General features: G+C 45.5%; 1 protein-coding gene and 1 long non-coding RNA gene across 6 annotated transcripts in view; one reads left to right on the forward strand and one right to left on the reverse strand.

The window, feature by feature from the left end:
- SYNPR (synaptoporin) overlaps positions 1 to 23,705 on the forward strand; it is a 78,773-nt gene that overhangs the window by 47,722 nt on the left and 7,346 nt on the right. For 3 of the 4 annotated variants that reach the window (XM_052678753.1, XM_052678751.1, XM_052678750.1), the window contains 2 exons: positions 12,268 to 12,392; positions 22,835 to 23,033. In XM_052678753.1, coding sequence (XP_052534713.1) covers positions 12,268 to 12,392; positions 22,835 to 23,033 — 324 coding nt within the window. Of the gene's footprint in view, positions 1 to 180; positions 303 to 12,267; positions 12,393 to 22,834; positions 23,034 to 23,705 lie in introns of those variants that run through there. The other variant, XM_052678752.1, reaches the window with a different exon arrangement.
- LOC128078492 (uncharacterized) lies at positions 296 to 20,066 on the reverse strand. 2 transcript variants are annotated; one of them, XR_008205675.1, is made up of 4 exons: positions 19,936 to 20,066; positions 19,531 to 19,666; positions 9,205 to 9,327; positions 296 to 3,339 (listed from the first exon to the last, which is right to left on the reverse strand). It is a non-coding gene; the product is annotated as an uncharacterized LOC128078492 (long non-coding RNA). The 2 variants fall into 2 exon arrangements; XR_008205676.1 differs by lacking the exon at positions 296 to 3,339 and adding an exon at positions 5,891 to 8,773.

The raw sequence follows: 23,705 nt of genomic DNA on the forward strand, positions 1-23,705 counted from the left end.
GCTGTCTGATAATATGACCATTTTGCCATCCCTCTGCAAATAAGGCTGAGGCTGCTGCCTGATTGGTATATCATCTCACTTTCTCTCAGCATTGATTTTCTTGCTCTCCTTATTTGCTTCATAAAAAGAGAGACGAGGAGCTGGTGCTTGTTCCCTCCCTCCCTCCCTCTCTCTCTCCCTCTCCACTGCGAGAAGCTTTTGGGAGCCTTTATTTTTAGTATGAGACAAACCTTGCTTTATTTCAGGAGACTCAAGTTGGATTATAAACCCTTTTGTAAATGTGTATGGTGATATTTGCTCCGGTAAGTTCTTCTATGATTATCTATTTATTTGTGTAGCCGTGCTGTTCTGGGGGAGAAGTGAGGTTTTAAAGGAATGGCAAAGCCCACCAAATTGTTTTACAGGTTGGGTTTCTTTGTGCTCCCATGCTGAGCCCAACTGTTCTGTGGTTTGTAGATACATGGAAAATATTTTTGGTCTGTTTTGCATTGCAGAGGGGGGGTGCCTGCTTTGAAAACTTGTTTTGCGCTTCATTTTACGGCAGAAATGTGGAAAGTGGGGATTAAAGGGAAAAGGGATTCCAATTTGTCGTGTTTCTCCCAGCATTTTTTTTAATCAAAGGCTCCTCAAAAATAACACAGAAACGTTTGCTACTACACAAAACCAGTGAGAGCTATTTAATATTGATCATCCTGAAGTACGAACATCAGACTATTTCCTTAGGAAGATTAAAGTACGGCAGGTGGTTAGCAACATGCTCCTCATCAAAATGCATTGCTGAAAGAAAGAAAATCTTTGAAGTAATTAAGGACGTGGAGTTCTTTTTGGAGTGTTACACCATTAATACAGGTCAATGTACTGTTGCTCTGACTCTGCTGTGCACGGCTCTGCAGCCTCGTTCCTCCGCGCTCTCAGCTAACTTGGAGACCTCTTTGTTACCTGTAAATAGCAGCAAGGTGCAGTGATTTCTCTCCCCCCATCGCAGCTCCTGGTGTGCTTCCCAGGCAGCGCGAGGCAGCGCTTGGAACAATGTGGCTGAGGAAAGCAAGATTGTGTATCTGCAGCATGTCCAGGCTGCCTGATAAATATTTGAATTTGATGCATTATATTCATTAATTTATTGGCATTTTGATTCTCTTGTGGTTGAGTCTGATCCATGGGAGTCAATCACGTTGGTGCTTCAGAAGTCTTTCAGAACTCCAGCTGTAGCTGCTTTGAGAACATGAAAATTCACGTATCAAACCCAGAATAATCCACCTACTCTCATGATGCCGGGCCATGCTAGTAGATGTATGAGACATGTTCCAGTAGGGCTGCAACTGGCTTTATTAAACCCATCAGAGACGGTGAGGATGTTGTGCTGGCAGAGCAGGCTGAACTCATCCAGAGAGAAATTTCAGATTGGCAATAACTGCTTAGTCATTTTAAGCTGCTTTTGGACCAGCTTAATTGTTCCAGTGTTGTTTCAGTGTGGAGGAGCTGAACTTGGCTTCCCAGCTGTGTGCGGAGCAGCTCAGGACCGTGCTGGGCTCCTGAGGACTGCATGGTGGTTGGGTGCGGCTGTGCTGAGCGTTGCATGGGAAGCCCACACCTCAGGTTCTGCTGCCTGAAACTGGATTCATACATGCCCAGTTCTGCGGCTTTTCAATTTTCACATCGTTGCTATCTCATAAGCACCATGTATATTTATGCCATTTATAGGCATTCCTGTGAATGTATGTGTCCAACAGTGATTGCCTTTTCCCAATCGTTTGATTTCTCAGGTGTGGAGGGCGTGAGTGTCTGAGCAGCACGCTTTCTAAGCATAATCCTGCTTGCCTGAGGATTGCTTTAAACATTTCCAGCTTTGCTGAGCCTTGGTGCACGGCTCAGTGTAGTAACCTTCAGGTGAGCAGGGTGATGGGTAAGGAGCACATTTGGTGACCCTGAAGGGGCAGCAGTTGGCTGGAATGAAGTGAGGACGTAGCTTCTGCTTCCAGCCCTGCAAAACGAAGGTGCTGGGGTTTCTGTACCGTGTAATTTCTCACAGCAGAGGTGCCAGACTTCCCTGAAAGCTGGGTGTGCTGTGGTTTATTAAGGAGACAATTCAGCTCGTCTATATAGATTGGAAGCAGGAAAAGTGTCCAAGCTGGTGGGACTCCTGGTGTCATCCTGCTCCTGGTAGGCAGCTCACTGGAAGCCAAGGGACTGTAAGGCACTGTATGAGCCATGTGGCTGAATCCATCCTTTCATTGGCAGAGGAGCTTGTGGTGAAGCAGAAATGATCCCTTTGGCTCCAAATGCAGTCCCTACAGTATAAGGCCAAGACAAACTTGGGGGAAGCAGGAAAGCTTGCCTCACTCCCTATGTTGTGCATGCAAAAGTCTTCCATGCTCGTGGCTTTTCACCAGTCACCTTCTGCCCATGCCAGTGCTGCAGTGATATCTCTTTCTAGCAGGTGCATTAGGATCTGGAAGATGTTGGAAATGTTATTTTAGGGCTGTGTGAATCCTGGGCAGCTGCTTCTCTGCCTCATTGGCTGTGGCATCTAGCAGCTCCAGCAGTTCCTAGAGAAATTCCTCAAGCTCTTAGAAGATTGACTTCTTAAATGCTTCCTTCTGAATGCCAGATACGTTTTTTTAGCCAAGTCCTTGGAAGACTTAATGAATGCTTTCCTCACCTCTGTTAATCCTGTTCAGACCAATAGGTGCCCCATGGCGAGAAAGGTATTTGTGCTGGTATTGGATAGCAGCTGCCTGTCACTGCCGGTGGTGGCAGGTGGTGTTTTATTCTTTGTGTCATTCTTGATTAGGAGTTCCTGTACAACTATATGGCCATTTTTTTTTCAGGGAATGTTTCCCTGTATGGAGGGTGGCAGATGGCAACTTGACCCAGACGCTGGTCTTTCTTGGTTTTGCTGTTGGGCTCCCTATCCTTCAGCAAGCTGAGCACAAATCCTTCCTAACAGCAGTGTGGGCTGTGAGCTCGGAGCCTGCTCCTTGACATGGGCTGTGACAACAAGTGCCACTTGCCTGTGCCCATGTGGGCAACTATGGGCACTGGGCACTGTCCTGGGGCCAGTCCAGGGAAGTGGAAGGGAGAAGCAGTGCTGGGCTGCACAGTAGGCTGGGCGTTGAAAGCAGAACAGTGCAGCACTTGCTCAGTTGGTGTTCAATTAAGTGTCCAGTACAGGCGGGGGTCTGGCTCTGCTTGTCTGTGGTTTGCAAAGGTAATTATGACCCTGGGCCCAAGGGATGCTCAGAGTCCTTGAACTTGTGATGAAACTCTTTGTTTTGTATTTGGGGCCAGAATACTGAATACCATCAAAGTCTTCAGCCTTCCTCTCCTGTCGTGTCCAACCTATTATTTTTTAAGGGGAAAAAAAAAAAGGTAAGGATAGAAAGGAAACAAGACGTGCTGAGCCCTTCTATGCAGACAAGGGAGGAGACAGGTGGTCAGCATGCGGTGTGGGATCTGCTGTGCTGCTCCTGTCCTTTCCCAGGCACGGTGCTGGAGCTGTCTGTCTGTCTGTGCCACACACAGGCTGTCTGTCTAGGTGGAAGGGGTCCTGCCACCTGGATGGCTGTGCAGCACTCATCTGTCACCAAACTTCCATGGCACCCTGGCAAAGCAAATATGCTGCAGCAGGCTTGAAAGCTGTAAGCATATGGGCACTAACAACAGATTAACTGAGTGATTTAGTCTAAGGGGCTTGGTAGATTACCATAAAATGTATCTTAATTAGAAAAGCAATCAAACTTGCACAGAGTCAATGAGGACAAAACGTCCGTGTTGGCAACAGCACTACATCCTCCAGCCCAAGGGATGGAGGTGTCAATGGATGAGACTCGTGCCCACAGTGGGACTTTTGGGGGTTTTGCTGCTGTTTGCCCACTCTGCCTATAGGTGTAGGATGCCTTCATGCTGAATTATTTGTTCTTGGACCACGGGGTCATCCAGCAAACTGCTCAAAATGAGGCTGATGGTGAACTTGGATGCCTTCAGCAGCATCAACAAACCAGACACTGCTGAAGGTGAAAGAGTAGAGCATTTGCACATTTTCCTTGAAAATGTGTGCAATTACCTAAAGACATATTTGAGTGTTTGCCATGTATAGCACAGCTGGTCCCAGATAAAGGACTGGGGCTTCTAAGTGCTACCATAACACAAATAATTAATAAGTCTATTTCCCTCACTGTGTTCTCTTGTTTTTAGCGAACATGACCATAATTAGCTTTTACCTGATTCTGAATTTATGGCATGTTCTTTTCATTCTGCATGTGTTTTCCTTGCTTCTTTATTTTATTGGCCACAGTTTTACTCCACAGGCCTGAATCTGCAGATGTAAAAGCTGGGTAATCATCTCCAGCAGTACAGATATAAAGACTGCAAAAGTCTAAAACATATTGATGCGTTATTGGTTTGGAACAAGTTCTCCTGGCTCTGGAAGGATGTGAAGTCCTCTGGGAAGTGGCACCGAAGATGCACAGCAGCTGGCAGTTGACAGAAAGGAAAGGATGCCTGATTATTTTAGAATTGGCAGTATTTTAAAACATGGGGGAAGTGGGAAACATTCAGGCCAGGGGTTGCCAAGTTTCTTTTGTTACCTCTTTTTGTGCTTAGAAACAGATTTCAGAGAACATCAGTGAAAAGGCATGAGAAGAAAAAGGGAGAAAGTGTGGAGGAACATGGGATGGGGGAGGATGGAGAGGAAACTGGAATAACTTAAACCAAGTAGATGGAGTGTATCAAGAGCCAGTGAGATAAGGAAGCATTGTTGTTGGTTTTTGGCTTTTCAGTTTAAGGATACTTTTATTACTGTTTCCTAAAGATGTTCATGTTAAGGTGTTACTCTTTATGATTTAGCCTTAGGAAGGAGAGCAGTGCCACCTCTCAGGACAGAGTAAGAGAAGCAAAGGAAAAGAAGAGGAAAGGGAGGTTTTAATTTTGAAAACGTTTCTTGCTCAAAATGTTCCCCATGAATTCCCAGAGCTCAACAAGGCAAGCATTCATTTGTAGCCCCATCATTTTAATTATTAGAAAAGAAATTATTTTCACCACGTGTGCTGCTAGCTAGCCAGGAGCAAATTCTTCTTTCAGCCCTTTGCACAGAGCTGGGTGCTGAGGTCAGAGCCAGCACCAATGGAATTTTCCATCCAAAACTGCTTTGAGAGAAAAGGATGGGTCCTGTGTGGAATGCTGGGTGCAGCCCCACTCCTGTGATGAAGGAGGGCCATGGGAAAGTGGGGTCTGCAGCAAGAGGGACACATCTGCCATGGTCAGGACAACCACCATGGGTCTTGGTGGCCAGGACTGGCTGTGCGTATGCTTTCTGGAAAAGCAGCCATGCTCTCCAAAAGCAGAGCCTGGGTACCCAGCATTGCTGCTCGTAAAGATGTTGAGATACTGGAAAATGGGAAAGCACAGCCAGCCATCCTATCAAAGAGCACTGCTGGGGGTGTGGGAAGGAAGCGAGGCCTCATTGCTTAGCAATTTGAAAGCACTCTCAAATCCTCCCGGGACAAAGCTGTTGCACTGGTTTATTCATCCCAAGGGCTCTCTGGATGCCTTCCCAACCTAAATAATTTTCACCCATTTCCTTAATTCAGCTTGAGAAATGAGAACTGAGTGCCAGCATGCTTGCTCGGGGAGCAGATGACACTGGGTAGTGGCACAGCAGCATGGGGCTGAGAGGAAGCTGCTAATGGCCTCTGATGAGCACCAACGTGATAATAATGAGGTTGGTGCCCTTTCACTCACCCAGAGAATCTTAGCAAAAGTATAATCCCCGCTAGTCAATGGGCAATCATTGGGTCATAAATAATAGAGTGTGATTGAAGGACTGCACCTTTCCTGTAATAAATCACGCAGAGATGCTCCTGACCTGGGGGGGGGGGAGTGGAGGGGGGTTTCACTGCAGCCCCATGCTGAGCTGTGCTGCATCTCCCAGCTGTTAGTGTGGTCTGTGATTTACTGTACTCCCAAATCTCATTGCTGCATTTGGTTGCACTCACAGCAGGAGGATGCTCCACCACCACAGAGGTCTGCCAGCACTGAGGAAGATGGAAGGAATGATGATGCACGTTGGATAACATTTTTGTGGGCATGTTGGGGACGGGTTAACGATTGGACTAGATGATCTTGGTGGTCTCATCCAACCTTAATGATTCTATGATTCTAAGACAGAGGGAGATGCTGGTCCCAGCACCAGTCTAGTGCAAGGCGGGCAGTGTGTGTACCATGTACAACATGTTGTAGTTTTTTTTACAAGCTGCATTTGTATTCTGCTGGCCTCCATTGCTGTCAGACATATGGGACAGTTGTGGTTCTTACTGAGGCCCTAGGACTGCAGCAGCCATCGTGGGGTTTATTGACATTAAGTTCTGGGGCACTTTCCTTTTTCAGAGTGTTTCACATATGGATGCTGCTCAGCCTTAAGGTAAATCCCTGTGTTTATTGGAGGGAGTAAATCCTACTTAGCACTGGTTTGGATCACACTCTGTACACAGTTGTGCTACATGGTCGGGCCATTTTTAACTCACCCAGCAAGTAAGGAAACAAGCAACTACCCAAATGTTTTAATTTTATAATTAAATGTGTGTAAATCAGTAAATCTGATACGATCAGTCTCTCAAGCCTGCACAAAACCTGTATTTTCATCAGGGAGCAGGAGCAGAACAGGATTTGCACGTGAACCTGCTCAGCGCAGGGCTGGGTGAGCATCCCCACCAAGGGCATGGCAGCTGCCTCTGTGTGCCAGCAGGCTGGAAAAGTCTTCAAGCCCAAAAAGGAATTCATCTCTCTGCTAAAGTGGCATGTGTCACAACATGAGTTATTCAGGGATCGTATGCAGAAATGAAACAAATCTGTGTCACTTGCACTCTCATCTCCTTAAAGAAGAGGGTACGAATGTGGAGATACGAAGGCTGCAGGTCCTTGTAAATGTCTTCGATTATCTCAGATCTTTGGCCAGTGGTTGGAGGGGCTGAAGCAGCTTAACATCTCTCCTCACTTGTGTGAGTGGCTTTGTTCACTGACGACTTTTCGTTTCACTGAATCCAAGAGATGTTGACATACATCTTTATTTTCTGCCTGTTAACTCTTCCATGCAAGCTGCCAACCTTAGCATTAGCTTTCAACTTTATGGCTGACCCATTAAACATTGGATGAAACATCTCATCAGCTTGCATTACATTTTGAACTTAATAAATAGAAAAGGCATTACACAGATTCTGTCTGGCCATCTGGAGGAACAATGTTCCTTAGCTCAACGAATGGCTCTCTAATCCTCTCATATATAGTTTGGTTTTATTTCATTAAAATATAATGAGAAAAGACTACCATACCATTATGTGGTGGGACTAAATGGGATTTTTAGAGTAATCAATGAAAATGAGTAAAAAAGATAAAGATTTTCTTCAAAGAAAAATAGCAAAAATTGTCTCCTTGGGATTAAAGTATTGTAGAACCAAATTATTATAGCACAATCTTTACTCACTAAAAATACCCCAGTTTCATTTCCATAAATCTTTCCATTAAGAATCAAATGAAGTATTTTTTTTGTTTTAAAAATGCAAAGTATTAAATGAAATGCTCTGCTTTAAGCTGAGGATGCCACAAGGCTGCTCCCTGATGGTCTGGAGGATTTTCTCTCCCACCTCCAATAGTGACCCCAGAAACTCTCCTGGAAGACATAGGACAGCCACTTGAATGGCCTCAGGGCTGTCCAGCCTGCCCTTGGATGTCTCCAAGGACAGGGAATCCACCAGTTCTCTGGGCAAGCTGTGCCACTGTTTCACTGCCTTTATTGTAGAAAAGCTTCTTCTTTATATCCAGTCTAAATCTCCCCTCTTAGTCTGGAACCATTTCCCCTTGTCCTATCACAGACCCTGCTACAGACTCTGTTCTCCTTTTTCCTACAGTCCCCCTTTAGAAGGTTTGCTTCTTGCAATGCTGATGTTTGTTTCTAAGGAGGCACACTAAATCCTGGCAATTAGTGGACAATTGCTCTAGGCTTTCTTTTTCAGCAGAAGGAGAATATATTTCAGCTTGCTCCCTGGACAGTTGTTGGAGGAAAATGAGTCCTGCTAGTCATCGCCTCCCCCCAGCACTGCTGCCCACCCAATTCATCAACCAGTCAAGCTGATATAATTAGGAATCCCAAAGTCAATAATCTGATAATCTCCAGTGAACAAGGCTTGTATGTAGGAGAAGTGATTCCAGGAAGTCTGCAGCTCAGATCCTCAGAGGACAGATGCCAGATTTTAAAAAGGAAACAGGCAGAAAGCCGGAGGGGAGAGCGCTCCCTACTTTTCACTGGTGACATATTTTGGGCTATTGGCTCTACACTAAATGTTTTCCCGTAGAGTCATTTAGTGCCTTTGAATCTTCTCTTTACAGCCTTAATAATGACGTTTGGCTGCTGGTTGCATTCCATAAATAAATGATTGGAGTGCTGCAAGGCTGTGCAGGGGACGATGCTGGCTGCAGGGCAGGGGATGCTTCTCACATGCAACCCTGGCTTTAGTGAACAAGGAGGAGGTGTAAAGCCAGGCTGTGTTTGGCACATGCTTTGCAGCCACTTTGTGATGGAGATCCAGAGAAGGAGAAGACTTATATCCAAAAGCCATGCCAGGAAGCTTTGTCTTTGTGAAACACTTTCAATGTGTAAAGTGACTAATGGAAGAGTAGGCGTCTAAGTATTGCAACCTTGCTTTTCCAAGGCATCAGATGTTCCCTTTGGCTTTTCATTGCTAAGGCAGGACTGGGCCTAGGATCTCTCCTGGAAGGTGTCCTGGGAAAAGCAAGTGGCTTATGTAAAAGTTTCATCAATTTTAAGTGACAGTGTTATCTTGCTAACATGATGTTTTAACTGCAGTGCTTCTATGTAAGCCTTTTAGCTCGCCGTGTCAGGAGCCATTCTGCATTCCTCTGGCTCTCATGGCCAACCTGTTGCTCGGCAGGCATTGAGGGGACTGCTCTGAAGGCCAAGCATGGAGAAATGGTAGGAATTTGTCCCATTTGTCACTCCTGTGGCAGGAGGAGTAATGTATGGGGCTGCTGCTGCCCGCCTGGGGCACAGGTGGAACGTGGTTTCCTTGGGGACCCTTGTGCCCCTAACCCAGGGTGCAGAAGGGACCAGCACTGGGCTGAAATGATGTTTACTATTGCACGGTGCCATAATAAATATAATTTCTATTGGTTAAGCTAGGTTATAAGACTTACCTGTCTTCCTTACAAAAATATACTGGTTTGGTGGTGGTGTTGATAGTTGGACTTTATGATCTTGGAGGTCTTTTCCAACCTTAACGATTCTGTGATTCCATGTTACAGTGGCACAGGATAAGGCTGCACAGTCGTAGAGAGAATATCACCATGATAAAGTAGGGGAAGTGGTGTTCATCAGCATACACAAAGGAACCACCATCTTCAGAGACATGCTGCCTTGTTGGAGAAAGTCTTATGGCAGGTGGGGAGCATACATAGGAGCAATGTGATGCCCCAAGGGCACCGTGCTGCTCCTGGCTGCTCCTCAGAGAACTGCCTTCATATGTAAGCGTTGACCATATGCTGAGATAGATCTGGTATAAAGGGGAAAAGCCATAGACATGCAGGGTGCAGATGGGATGAGCGCTGAGTGTGGATTTATAGGCAAAGAGTAACTAGGAACATAGGGAAATGCTTTCCCTTTCTCCATAAACTTTTCAATTTCAGAGAGACGAGATTCAATAAAATTATCTTGCAGATGGAAGTTTTATTGAATCTGGCCCATAAAGCTCCCATTATGGGGTTTACAACTGCCATTTACACAAATCCTGCTACAATAAAATACAATGGTGTTTACAGCATTCCTGCAACTGCCACAGAATTACAGCACGCACAAAACCCACCCAGTAAATCTTGGCTTAATTCACTGACAACAGAAAGCAGCAAAACTTGGGAGGAAAAAAAAGAAAAAAAGAAAAATGCAGAGCTGGGAAAGAGAAGGTTGTTTGGGTGAGAGGAGTTATGCTGCTTGGCCAAAATTCCCCGGAGAAAGGATTCATGGTCCTTGCCCTGCAAGGCACGGTGTAAAGGTGCTTCCAAGCAGTGTGGTGCAGTGCCCAGCTGCAGGGACCAGTGATGTGATTGCAGCCAGAGCAGGGAGCCAGGCTGTGGCTGGGTTGGCTATAAAAGCCTCCAGCTGGCTCCTTGCTGCTTTCCCACCTGTTGCCTGGGTGCCTGCAGTGTGCTGAGCAAGGATAGAAAGTGGTGGGCAGCCCTGGTGGGATGTGGCTGGAAAGGGAGTAGGCTGAGGTTTGCTGGGTATGGAAGCATCTGGAAAGCCTCTGGCTGAGAGCTGAGTTTGGGGCTCAAGGTGGGTAAAGTTGGATCTGAGGCTGCAGCTTGAGATGCTCTCAGCCTTTCTGACAAGGAGCAGCCTGAGCTGAATTTTTGGGGTTGGCTCCTTGGCCCTTGTGTCATAGGCTTATGTTAATTCCCAACCATTTGTTATTTGCATGAATTGTGTGTCCTTCCCCTCCTTGTCCCTGTTGTGAGAGCTGCAGTTGGCAGGTGATGCTCTTCATTTATGGCAGGTTTATCTCACGCTGCAGCCCTGCACTCCCCCCTTTATTTTTTGCAAGCCATTAATCTTTGTGGCTCCCAACACATCTGCATTTGCAACTCCATTAATTAGGCCAGAATGCAGGTCAGCCCTAATCTCTCTGGCGCTCCTTAATATATTGTTTTCTGACATTGCTTCACAAATTAAGCTGAGATGATTAATAGTGATTTTCAGTGCTGTTGCACATGTAAAGGCAGAACAACTTCGAGGAAACGTCTCATTTAGGATTAAGGAGTGCTGTTCAAGTTCATTATGAGCATTTATTTCAAATTAACCAACAAGCCAATTCATGGGAAAGTTCAGCTTTCTTTTTTTTTTTTTTGTCAGAGCCCAGTATAAAGAATTGAGTCAGTGACTGTTTCTATCAACTTGCCTCATTGTTAGGCTCCTAAATCCCTTTGCAAATCTGCCCGTAAGCGATGTGTGATGGGCAAGAGGTGAGCCCAGGTTAGCAGCACTTTTCAAATGGAGCCTCATGCAGCAGGGATGGATCTACTTACTTTTTTTTGTTTGGTATTTCCACGTTGTCTTTAGAGAATCATGCAGTCCCTTATTTTGCCATTACATTTGCTTGCTGTATGATTTTTCCAGTGTCCAAATATAATTTTTTTCTCTTCTAGATGCACGCGGCCTGTTTTCTTTGGGTTCTTGGCCTTTAGTTTATTCAGTTGTGATTTGGGTTGTGAGTTTACTTGTCACTTCCCATATCTGCCTCACTTCAGATCTGAGCTGCTGAAGTGAGTGGAGTGACTTTACACCTATTGTGCTGTAATAGGGACAACATCGAGCCTGGTCTTTCATTTAGATTACAACTGCATCAGTAAGGCTCTCCCCACTTTTGCTCCTGTTCTTCCAACAAAGGCAAAGTCAATGAAGTTCCCTGTGTTTGAACACCTGACATAAATACAAATGCTGATGTCTGTGGCCCTCCCCATCCCCCTAACCCACTTCTCCTGGAATGTGGAGGTGTGATATGGGTTTGCACCAGAAAGAACCTAACTTTTTCTTCCTATCCAGTTTGCTTAAGCTTATCCTGTATCTTATTTTATCTTTTTTTCCTGTTTTGCAAAGTGTTGGTTAATTGCCCCACTGTATCCATCTTGGGTTATGGTATAAATTTAGGATAAATAATGGAAAAAATGATCTTTTTTCTCCCCAGATCTTATATAAAATGGAAAAAAAGGTGGTGTGATGCTGTGTTTCGTCATGTGATGGGATGATAGCTGCATGGACTACCTTGGTCTACTATTGCTACCCTTATCTGCTCCTTATAAATATTTCTGCCAGTGTTTTATTTGTGCAAAGACTGGCTCATTACGCTCAGTCAATATTCATCCTTCCCTTCCAACCCGAGCTTGCCCATCAGTTGGGTGATTTAAATAGCTGCCTGCGCTGTGAATCCCAAGTGGGCTTTGAGGCACAGGGGGGAGGGCTGAAATGCTTGACACAGACGAATGGTGATGGTTCTGCCTATGTGAAGCAACACGGCTTCAAATCTTCTGGTTCCCTGTATTGACATTTGGGAAGGGTGCAGGAGTAATGTATGGCGATGCTTTGAGTGCTTGGAATGATGGATAACCTGACCCGAGGGGACTGGTGCTGCTGTGCTGCTATTGCACAGCTCTGCTGGTGGGGTGGGTGCTGAAACGAAATAAAATTAAAATGTTGTTTGTTTTTGACAGCTTTTTGCAATCTTTGCATTTGCAACATGCGGTGGGTACTCTGGAGGACTGCGCCTCAGTGTGGACTGTGCAAACAAGTCAGAGAGTGACCTCAACATTGACATAGCCTTTGCCTACCCGTTCAGGTAATGCATTTTGGTTCATGGTGATTGGTTTGCAGAGAGGCAGGTGCACGGGGTCTGGTGGAAAACCCCCACTGAAAATGGTTTTCCAGTCACCTGGAACGGCTTCTGATGAAGCAGCAGCTCCTGGGGTTCCTGAATTCTGCTCACAACACGGCTTGGACTCTGGAAGGGAAGGAGGAATAGATTTGGCTGGATATGATGTGGATGGGACTTTGGGAACCATGGGGAAACTGGAGCTCAGCACAGAGCAGCTGTGGGCATGCCGAGCCCCACAAGGGCCAGGACAGCTCAGGGAGCCACACTGGCCCTAGGAGAAAAGGGGATAAAGGAGCCATTAACTGCGGAGTAGCCATTAATTAAGCTGGAAATAAGGGAGAAGTTAATGGCAGTTCTGAAATTTCTTTGAAAATTGTACTGATTGCCTGCCTGCGTCTCTCAGTACATGAATTGTTTAAGTGCTGGACCACTGGTGAATTAGGAGAGCCACAGTGAAGTTAAAAATACACATTAAATGCTCCTGCAATGTAAGATCCTGCTTCAGAAGAACACCCACAGTCTTCTGTTTTTAAAGATGCCAGGTCAACTCTAGAAACCTTTCACTTCTGAATAAATGATATCTTTAAGGAATGAAGACGATTAAGGAAAGAATACATAATCCAGTCTCAGGCCCTGTATACTATGACTGAAATTATTTTGCTTCCTGGGGAAATCGTGTGATGTTTTGCTTATGATTGCTATGCACAGACCAGATATAATAGCATCTATTACTTCAACTTGTTCTAAAATGAAGCATTTTCCAAACAGTGGAAACTAAATTTGATTCCTTGAACTATCGTTGTCACTTGACACGCATTTATTACTCCAGAAATCCCATTTCCTGCTATTACAAATGTTTATGTTTTTGTCTTGTCTGTTTTTCTTTCATTTCTGCTTAGTATGCATGAGATGGATCCTGCAAATTGAGTTACATGAATTTGTAATGCGATTCACTTCCAAATAGGTCATTTCTCCAGCATTCATTATAGAATACACCCTACAGTAAAGTGGTTTTAATTTTCATGATTATTAAGTAGCACTTTATGTGAAAAGTTAATAAAACTGAGAACAATAGTCAGCAAGTATTTCTTAACGTTGTATCAGGCACGTTGACCATTGTTCGTAGAGGGAGGAGACCAGATCTGCAATTTCCTAGTCTTGCTTATTAAAAAACTAGAAGCATTGCTGAGTAATTGCAGCACGTGCTGCAAACCTGAGGGTATTTGCAGAAGGGATCCAGCTGGGATTGCAGCTGTAGGTGGCCCTTGAACTGCTGGTATGGTTCAGCTGTGGCTGGTGTGGTCTGAGCAGGAATGTCAAACGCACTCAAGACCACAATGTCTGTGCTACCTAACAAGTATGGAAGCGCTCTCCAAATCTCTCCCAGGAGGCAGGAGTCCTGTTCATCCTAATGATCAGCAGCTCCTCTCTTCCCAGCTGAAACAGATTTTTAATCTTTTAGTGAAAATGCTTTTCATGGAATTCTGAAGCAAGCAAGGATCATAGGCACATAGAATGGCTTAGCTTGGAGGGGACCCTAAATATCATGTAGTTCTGACCCCTTCCTGTGGGTTGGTTGCCACTCATCTGATCAGGCTGCCCAGAACCCCATTCAACCTGGTCTTGTGCACCCCAAAAGATGGGGCAATGATGGTGGTGTGTGGCATGTACAGTTGGATGGATATACCTGCAATTTGTGAGTGAGAAGGAAGATACTTTCGTGATTTCTTCATGAATTTGATCTTTCTACTCTTTTCCAATGCTCCTTTCACTGATTGAAGAGGGGATGCTCTGAACGCAGTGTTAGGAAAGGCAGTGTCTCTTGTCAGAGTAGTTGATGCCCTTGGCAAAAAGCAGACAGGCTTTAGGCTCAGCCTCCCCCATCAGGACTGTGATCCTGAAGCCTGTCTTCCTGTGTGGACACGCAGGCTTTGTGTGGGTTTGATGAATTTCCCGCAGTTGTCTGAATCAGTCTGTGTTCACGTGGCATTTCCCTTTGCAATGCCTTCAGTTCTCTGGTTACCGGCTGACAACTGGAGCAGGTGTGGGAGGAAGAAGGGATGTGCTGAGCAGCTGGCATGGCCATGCTGTCACAGCAGTCTGCAGTGGCACTGAAGCAGCCAAATACCTGAGTGCTGCTTTTAGAGCTGCACCTTCCAGCAGGGCTTGTGATGTAGAGGGGCATCCAGCTGTATGAGCAGCTGCTCTCCTTCAATTGCCTTGAGTGTAAGGATATTGGTTTCCTTCTCCTAGGAGGTGCACAGCTAGACCTTGGCTAGCTGGTAAGTAAGTGCTGGGAGCCTTAAGCAACTAAACATCAATATGTAGGGCTCAACAGGACAGCAAGTTTCCACTAACTGGCATGGATGGATTTGGAGAAATCATTGGTTCCAGCAGACAGGGAGCTTGGAAGGATTCAGAACAGCAATGTGGCAGTGTCTGTACTGAAGATTTTTGCTACATAAAGCTTCATGTCACATGCTTAACATGGTTAGGGTAAGTATGTGCATATGTGCTGGGAGGGCTGAGCGTATAGGCCAGTGGGTAGAGTGCTGGTGCTTATAGAAAAGCTTGATGAAGTCAGATGCCTGTACATGCCTTTGCTATGCAGCACATGTATTTCCAGCATGCTACCAAAGCTGTGTCTGGAAGTAATCCCTATGTCTGAAGGAAAAGGAAATTGTGTTTTGTGGAAGCTTTTCATTCACTCTCTGAGAATCTCATTTGAATAAAGATATTTCCATTGAGTACCCTTTAAAGTGTACACCTCATCTGCATGCAGTAGGCAGGCTTGTCCTTCTTCTGAAATATGACTACCAGATCCAAACTACCTACTTAGAAGCTACAGATGATTATTAAGGAGAAAGTAGCTAACTCTGTGCTTTGCAGCAATCTTTCTTTGGAAAAAGCCTCTGTTAATATTAGCATACTACTTTGCCAGAACGTACCGGTCTTCAATTTTCTTTACCCGTTTGTAGTAAATCTTGCTTCAGAATTCCATGAAAAGTATTTTCACTAGAAGATTAAACATCTGTTTCAGCTGGGAAGTGAGGAGCTGCTGATTATTAGGGTGAATAGGACTCCTGCCTTCTGAGAGAGGTTTGGAGAGGACTTCCATACCTGTTAGGTAGCACACGCATCATGGTCTTGAGTATGTTTGACATTTCAGGGACTGCATTACCAGTGTAGGGTGGGAAACAGGAAGGGATAGAGCCATCTCACTTCCTATTTCATTTTGCGTGTGTTCAATACACAAAAGATGCTCCTGCAAAACCAAGTGAGGTTTCCTAGCGCTTCTGCTAGCTTGCTTTTCTACTATCTAGCCATGGAAGTTGCATCAGCTTTAGGTGAGCTCAGTGCCAAAATGCAGTTGCCCTGGTTTCCGGGTGGGTTTGGTTGAGCTCCCAGGAAACAGAACAGAGTTGGTTCAACTGTGCGTGACCCATTCCAACCTGGAATGGAGCAGTCTCCTTCCTTCAGCTCCTGGAAAGCTGTGTGCCTTTAGCACAAATGAGCTGAGGGGATTATCGAGTGTAGTTCACTGGCTGGGAGGCTGAGCAGCACAACTGCAGTGGTCCCTTCTGACTCTGCAATTGATCCATCCATGAACTGCGTTAACTGAGATGTTTAAGGAATGGCCCTGGCTTGTGGATCCCTAGTGGTTGAGCATGCAAGACCTTGGCCAGGTGTCTGCAGGGAAGCAGGTCCATAATCAGGCTGAACTCTGAACTCCACCAGGTGAACCTTGGCTTTGTTATAGCTGCTTTTACATTGTCTGCCAGCCCTGGGAAAAGGTGACCCAGGTGTGTTCAACAAATACATTTCTCTTCAGCTTTCAATGAATTTTTAATAGGGAAAAATTCAGATGGAGAAGGAAAGTGGAAGCAACTTTCTGGAGAAGGTGTCTGCTGCAGAAGACGGAGAATGGTGCTGCTTAAATCTTCATTAAGTCGTAGAAGCTTTTATTTTGGCACACAAAGCAATTGGAGTCTTGATGAATGTGGATGGTATTGATCCAGACTGGCTTATTTGGCTTTATAGATGCTGTATTTTATGCTTAACACTGTTTTGGTGTCAGAAAAATTCTTTAATACTTCGACCATAATTTGATCTTAAAGTGGAAGTCATTCTTTGATTTCTTAATATATGCAGCTTCTTTCCAATTTGAATTTTTAATATATATTCATGAATAGTCTCTACAGCGTTGTATGGTGATGGCATTTTATCTGTGCATGACACAAAGACCTCTTCTGTAAGCCAGGCTTTTTACAACTTCCCTTGCAATTTTCTTCTCGCCCGTTTTCACGGTGCCAGTGCAAAAGCAACCGAAGTAGAAACCCTTTGGCTCTCCTTTGTTTGCCATCTGATCCCATGCCCCGTGTGGCAGCCATCAAACGCACATCCTTCCCCTGCTCCCAAGTCTGCATGTTGCTGTGCAGCAGCCCTGAAGGTTTACCTGGCACCGTAGGGTCCCTCAGAAAAGTGCTTGGAATGAAGATGCCTTGGCTGGGAGTTCTGTTGGAGACGTGCTGTAAAACTCTATAGAGGAATGAATTTGATTGCCTCAAGTGCCTTAGGACAACATGCTTGGGAAAATTATTGTTAAAATACAGCGTTGATATGAAAATATAACACAAAGGAATGAATGCTGCTGCTGCTTCTGTAATTGCTCTTGTGTGTGTATTTATCTCAGCTGGCCCTGAAGATGAAACTTCTGCTTTCAGGACTTACAGACATAGATTAAACTGTATGTGAACCTTACTTCTCACAGGGCAAAGGGCAGCAGCAAAGTGTGTTGGTTCCAGTGTTGCTCCAAAAGAATACCCACAGGGTTGGTGCACCCCCTGCCCACGAATCATCAGATCTGCAACCCTTCCTGTCTGTGACACAAAGCCCAGTGTGAGGAGATGTTTGGGTTGGCACAGTCTGGTGGAGGATGTCTGAGTGCTGTGCTCTGTTTGCATGGGAAGGAGAAGCGTGTGCTTGAGGAGAGCTGTGAAAGTATCTCGGGAAATAAATCTGGGTCTGGATGTAGGCTTGGAATTGGGGCTGGGATCACCCACTCAACGTTGTGAGTACTTGCAGCAGCATGTGTTCTATAACGAGACACTTTATTTCCTTTTTGGTGTTACGATGGAGTAGTAGGGCTTGAATTCCTGTTACGGGTGCAGTCTGGGGAGGTGCACTGCTGTGTCTCCCTGTGGGAGAATGGGACAAAGCTGCTGTGTGGGCTGTTTTCCAAGAGATTTCGTAGAATGGTTGGATTGGAAGGGAACTTAAAGCCCACCCAGTTTTAACCCCTTCTGGGGACATGGCTGCCCCCCAACAGCTCAGGCTGCCCAGGACCCCATCCAGCCTGGCCTTGAGTGCCTCCAAGGATGGGCACCCACAGCTCTGGGCAGCTGTGCCACTGCCTCACCACTGTCCAAGTAAAGAACTTCTTCCTGACATCTAACCTAAATCTCTTCTCTTTTAGCTTAATGCCATCCCCCTTTGCCCTACTACTAGTAGACTGTGTTAAAAGGCTTCCTGTTTGAAAGCTCCCCTCAAGTTCTGGAAGGATGCAGTGAAATCTCCCTAGAGCCATCTCTTCTTCAGGCTGAATGAACCCAATTCCCTCAACCTTTCCTCCTAGGAACCACTCTAACAGCTCCTCATCCCTCCTGTATTGGGAGCCTCATAAGGGCAGTGCAGAAGGGGACAATTCCCATCCCTTCCCTCTCCCTTCTGGCTGCCCCTCTATTGATGCCCAGGATACTGTTGGCCTTCCAGACATGCTACCTGCAAGGACAGGGCTCTGTTGTACTAGGGTTTTCCCTACACCCAAGCCTTTATACCCCATCCTCCACGCAGTTCTGGTCTTTTGCTTTGTAGAGACCTGAATACTTGCAGAATCTCACTGTGCTAATGAAAGAAGAGATAGGAGATGAAGAATGGAGATGGAAGGAGTAGAGGATGTGAATGCCGTGCTGCTCTGGGTAGGCAGCAGCATGCTGTGTTGAGACAGCAACTGTGGCTGACAGCTTGTCCTATTAAAAACAGCACTCCAGCAAAACAGCACTGGCCAAATGTTTGCACGACAGCTATGTGTGAGAGAGAGTTGGGAGCCTGACAACTTAGACTGAAAACAGAGGGGGGTGAATGTTTTCCAGTATTTTAACTGGACATAAACCAGAAAAGAATGTGGTTCAGTGGAGTTTTACTAGTTGGCTTCCTGGTAGCATCATCTGGGTTTTGAGCAATGCCTGCTCTAGACTTACATCCAGGTGGTGTAAATCACTGAAGAGAGCTGTGACAAATGGGGGATCATTAGAATGTTCAGCTGTCAGGGCAGAAGTTAGGGATAAATGTGTTCAAGAGGTGTGTGAAACCTCCTGGTGATGCCAGGCAGGGCTGGGATGTCTGTTGTGGCAGGTGAGCATTCTGTACCTTGTGTTTTCCCCTGCCCAAGCATAAGCCTTTTCTTCTCAGACAGATTTCTACTGTTATCTGAATAGTAAACATCACTTTGCATCCCAGAGCAAAACAAAAATCCCCATCACTTTCATGTCTCACCAGAGCCGCTGGGCCCTGCGCATTTCAGCTTTTCCCTTCTGTATTTTGAAACCTCGTTTGTCCCTTGTTTTGGAGATTATCAGCCAAGATAAACATTTCACAACAGATCCCTCCACAGTCACTACTTGCAGTAACTCATTTCCAGTAATGTATTTCTCTGATTGCTTTTCAGACAGTAAATACAATGGACAGTGTGACTCCCAGAAACAAGCGAGGGGGAAATAAAGCCCAGTGCACAGATAATGGATCTTTGCATTTTTGCAAGTGCGTGTGTGGGTGTTGCAGATTTTGTGCAAGTGTGTCATGGACGAGTTGGGGGGTGGATTACAAGATGCTATTTGCAGAAAATAGGACAGTCTGCCAAAACTTGATTTTTTTACTTGTATTTCTTTCACCGCATCCTAGTAAACGAATGGAGAAACAGTAGCCCCCATTGAGAATTTTCAGAAGCAGAATTTTATCTGGTCTTTGTTAATCCAGGCACTGATCAAACCTCAGGAGGGGAAATCTTTACCTGTTCATCAATAATACTTGAGCAAGTACTTACTATTAATTACATGTTCTGTTGGCTTCAAGGCTAAGCACTGCTAAAAGATTTCTTCAGTCGGGGGAGATTGGAATGCTCAGTGTGTGCTCTCCTGCTTGGGCTCTCATCCTGTGCCTGTTGGTAGAGCTAGATGGCTCTGGAAAAGAGAGGGACTTTAATTAAAAGCAAATTCCCACGAGACTTGCACTGAGGAAGTTCAGGAAGGAAAGACAACCTTGTGCTGGTACAGAGAGAGCACAGCTCATGCTCCCCCACGCACATGTTCCAGCTCTAGCATTGTTCAGTGTGCCTGGCTTCATGCATTGTTTTCAGCTCACAGGTAATTAGTGTCTAAGAGCCAACCCACTCTTTGCTGTAGTGGAACAATGTAAAAATCCTTTTTTTTCCACAGTAAAATATTCTTACCCTCTGTTGGTCTTGTCAAGCCAGACAATGCAGTCGTCTTGTTATATTTCCTACAGCAGCAGAAAGTTTGCCAAGTGGTAGAATAGATCTCATAAGACCTTAGTTACTATGACTTCATCAGTGCAACTCAACAGCCTTTGGTGGACTTTGCTTCAGATTCATGTGGATCTGGGGGAATTCAGGCCTGGAAAGCCTGGCATTGGTGGCTGTTGTTGACAAACAGACCCAGCAGGTGAAGGGTTGGTGTCAGTGATGAGCAGTGAGGATGGCTTCAGTTCTGCCCTGCTGTGTGCAGGCTGCAAGGTCACATTCCTGAATTATCAGCTTCATTTCTGAATTAATAGCAACACAGCACAGGGCAGATAGCACTTTTGGGGGAATTTGCTGGGGCAGAAAGGATTTCATTACTTTTTTTCTTAAATAGATAAATACATTAGTGCTTTTTATTTGCATAACTTGTCAATCAGTAACAATCACTTCTGCTAACACAGCCCAACAGTATTGCTCAGATGTTAATGAAGAGCAGAGGGTGTGATTGCAAAGAGTCACTCTCAGGGCTCCCAGTATTGCCCAGGAAATGGGGAAGTGAGAATGAAATACAGGGGTGGTACTGGAGGCAGAAAAGCAACAGAAGGAGGATGCTGACTGAGGATGGCTCTGAGGAGAAGGTGGGTTGTAAAAAATTGGAGATGAGAGAAAATGAATGAAGATGAAGTCAGAGGATATGAGAGGCAGGAGAAGGAGAAAGTGGGAGGCAGAGATGTAGATGCAATTAATTTTTTGTGAGTCACCACCAAATGATCAAGCCCCCATAGAGGTTGACTCAGCAGCTTTGGTGGGAAAATTGGAGCTTCCCCTCTGGGATGCCATTCCAGATCAAAGCAGGCTTGATTACTAAAACTGGAATTTCTATCACTGATCGTCCCCAGTCTGAAAGGAACTTCTCAAATGCGTCTTGAAAGCCAGCATCCTCTCTTCCCAGGTCTATGTCACAGCCTATTTTGGGACCCTTTGCTCAGCTGAGATCTCGGTTGTTTGGGCAGAGGTGCAGTGGCCACAAGAGGCACCAATTACTGCACTTCCTCTCAGAGGCTGAAGAAATCTAAAGGGGAAAAGCTAGTGAACAAAAATAACTTGACGGAAGAAGGCTTCTGTGATCACAGGCTATCTGATATCACTGACAGATGCTTGGCCAGAAAAACACTGCTGGGAAGATAAGTGTAAGATGTTAATAGAATATGATTCAGAAATGAGATATAATCCAGAAAACAGGGAATAGGAAAGTGGTGCCACAGCCTCTGTGCATGGTGTTGCATTCCCCTGGGGAATGAGGCTGGGGTTTTGTACTGATTCACTCCCCACGCTGTTGATTTCATAGGTTTTGGGCCAGGTTTTCATCTCCCAGTTTCATTCTGTGTCCAGGTGAGGAAAGCACAGAGCTTTCTTTTTGGGCTATGAACATCTGGCATTCAGAAGTTTTCTGTAATGCTGGTGATGGTTAAAACAAAGCCACTCTCTCTCCAGGCTGCAGAACTGGTACAGCAGCCACTAGGAAATCTTCCTCTTCCCTTTTCTGCCTTTACAAAAAGGCAGTAAGACCCAACTAATGCCAGGAAGATCTGAACCTAAGCCAAGAAGCTATCTGTATGTCCAGAGGCATTAGTCTCTCTCACTTATTCAGCTCTCAGTGGGCTTTGCTGTGTTTGTGTTGAGGAGGGAATCAACTGCTGCTTGTCTGCAATCTGAGCAGACACATGTTTTCATCCCACCTCAACTACAGCAGCAGAAGCTGGGGGAAGGCAGTGCCCGTGGCAGATAGCTGCTGTTGTGCATGGGCTGCTGATCAAAAAGCTCTGCTACGCTTTGGATGTGCTTAGTTTGGACCAAGAAAGGTTGAGCGATGCTCCGGTGTCCATTAATATATCTTTGTTTCTCTCAAGGGACCCAGCTTTTTATTTAGTCATATATTCACGGCTGCTGTTGGCTCGCTGCTGCTCACATTAATTGCCCTTGAGCAGAAGAATGTCTCCCAGAAGGCCTCACCCTTTCTCAGCACCAGATCATAACTTCTTTAATTGCTGCTGTTAGCTTTCTGCTGGCTTCATCCCCTCTGCTGTCCCAGTGCAGAGCACAACAGCATGAGCCTTCGTCAGGCCCCTTGTCCCCACTGATGCTAATCTGGGGCAACACGATGCTACCAGCCAAAGCACCCCCCTAGGGACCCTATTCCTCTTTCAGAACCAGAAATTAAAATTATTAAAGCAAAAAAGTGTCTGACAGGAGCTGCCAGACAGAACCACAAAACTATTAGCTCGGTGGCTGACTGCAGTGTGAGAGCACAAGAGTAGGGCTTTGACTGCTAAAACCAAGGCTTGCAGGCTGTTTCTTTGACACAAGTTGTGTATTTCTGCTGCAGCTTGGCTTTAAAAGCCTTTGGTATAGAAGCCAATAGCTGCCGTAGCCATGCACTAAGCAGTGTTACACAAGGAAGATGCAAGCTTACAAATGTAGATGTCCCATAGCCACGACAGAGAGATAAGCCCTGTTTTCTTCCTTGATCGTAAGAATTCAAGAACCGAATCGCTTCATTTCTCACGTTACCCTTTTTTTCAGTTGTTGTCATGGCAGAATCTCAGTAAGGGGGGGCAATTGTACCAAACCAGAGGAACATCAGATCTTCTCTCTGATTGATTGAAAGATTGATGAAAAGATGTGCTCAGAATCTCACTAAGAATTAACCCCACGTGTGTGAGCAGCTTCAAGGAGAACAGCCCACACAATTCAAGCAGGAGATCAATGCACATCGGGAATAAGGCAGGGAGACAGCAAGTATATTTATATCTTCATTCAGGTAATGGTTTTCTGTGCTTCACCTACTGCTCCTTGGGGTGTTTTCCAGGTTGCATCAAGTGAATTTCGATGCTCCCACTTGTGAAGGCAAGCGCCGAGAAACGCTCTCCTTGATAGGGGACTTCTCCTCGTCAGCAGAGTTCTTTGTCACCATTGCAGTCTTCGCCTTCCTCTACTCGCTGGCTGCCACCGTGGTTTATATCTTCTTCCAGAACAAGTACCGTGAAAACAACAGGGGACCTCTAATTGTAAGTGTGCATTTGCAGTGTTTTCAGGAGCATTTTTGGTGGTTGTAGCTGTGGTGTGGTCCAGGAGATCCAGAAGCCCAACATCTAAAGCATCTTTGTTCACCTTTCTCAATATTGTAATGGGGGTTTAGGCTTATAGCACCAAGGGTTGCAGAGATTATGTGAGGCTGGGGCTTAGTGACAGTTGTATGTGTGCTTGTGGGGTTCTGTGCTTCCCCACCACTTCCTGCAGTGATGATGTCCACGTGGACAGTGAATGTGGAGCTGGGTGGTTGCATGTGGTTTGGGGTCAGGGCAGCTCTGTGACAGCAGAGCTCCATCGATAGGAAGGAAGGGAAGAGGAGGAATTAGATATCATCCTAGCAGAAAGATGAAAGCATGCCCAGCCAGGGAGATTGCTTTCTGCTAATTACTGCTGAGTGCAGCCAAGTGACTTTGATTTGGAGAATTACATGGCTGGTTTTCCAGAATTACCTGCAGCTCCTGGCACATTTATGTCTCCACACTGACTTTTGAACATCCTTGCCCTTCAGTTATCATTACATGCACCCAGCAACCCGTGTCAATTTGTGTCATGATTTTTCTTTTTAGTGATTCCTAAAGGTGCCCAATAAAAAGCAAGTGCTGCAGCTTATTCTTTTTCTTATAAATCAAGGCTGTAAAACCCAGGAG

The sequence above is a fragment of the Tympanuchus pallidicinctus genome, unplaced genomic scaffold (assembly GCF_026119805.1).
Source record: "Tympanuchus pallidicinctus isolate F22 unplaced genomic scaffold, pur_lepc_1.0 scaffold17, whole genome shotgun sequence".
NCBI classification, from domain to species: Eukaryota; Metazoa; Chordata; class Aves; order Galliformes; family Phasianidae; genus Tympanuchus; species Tympanuchus pallidicinctus.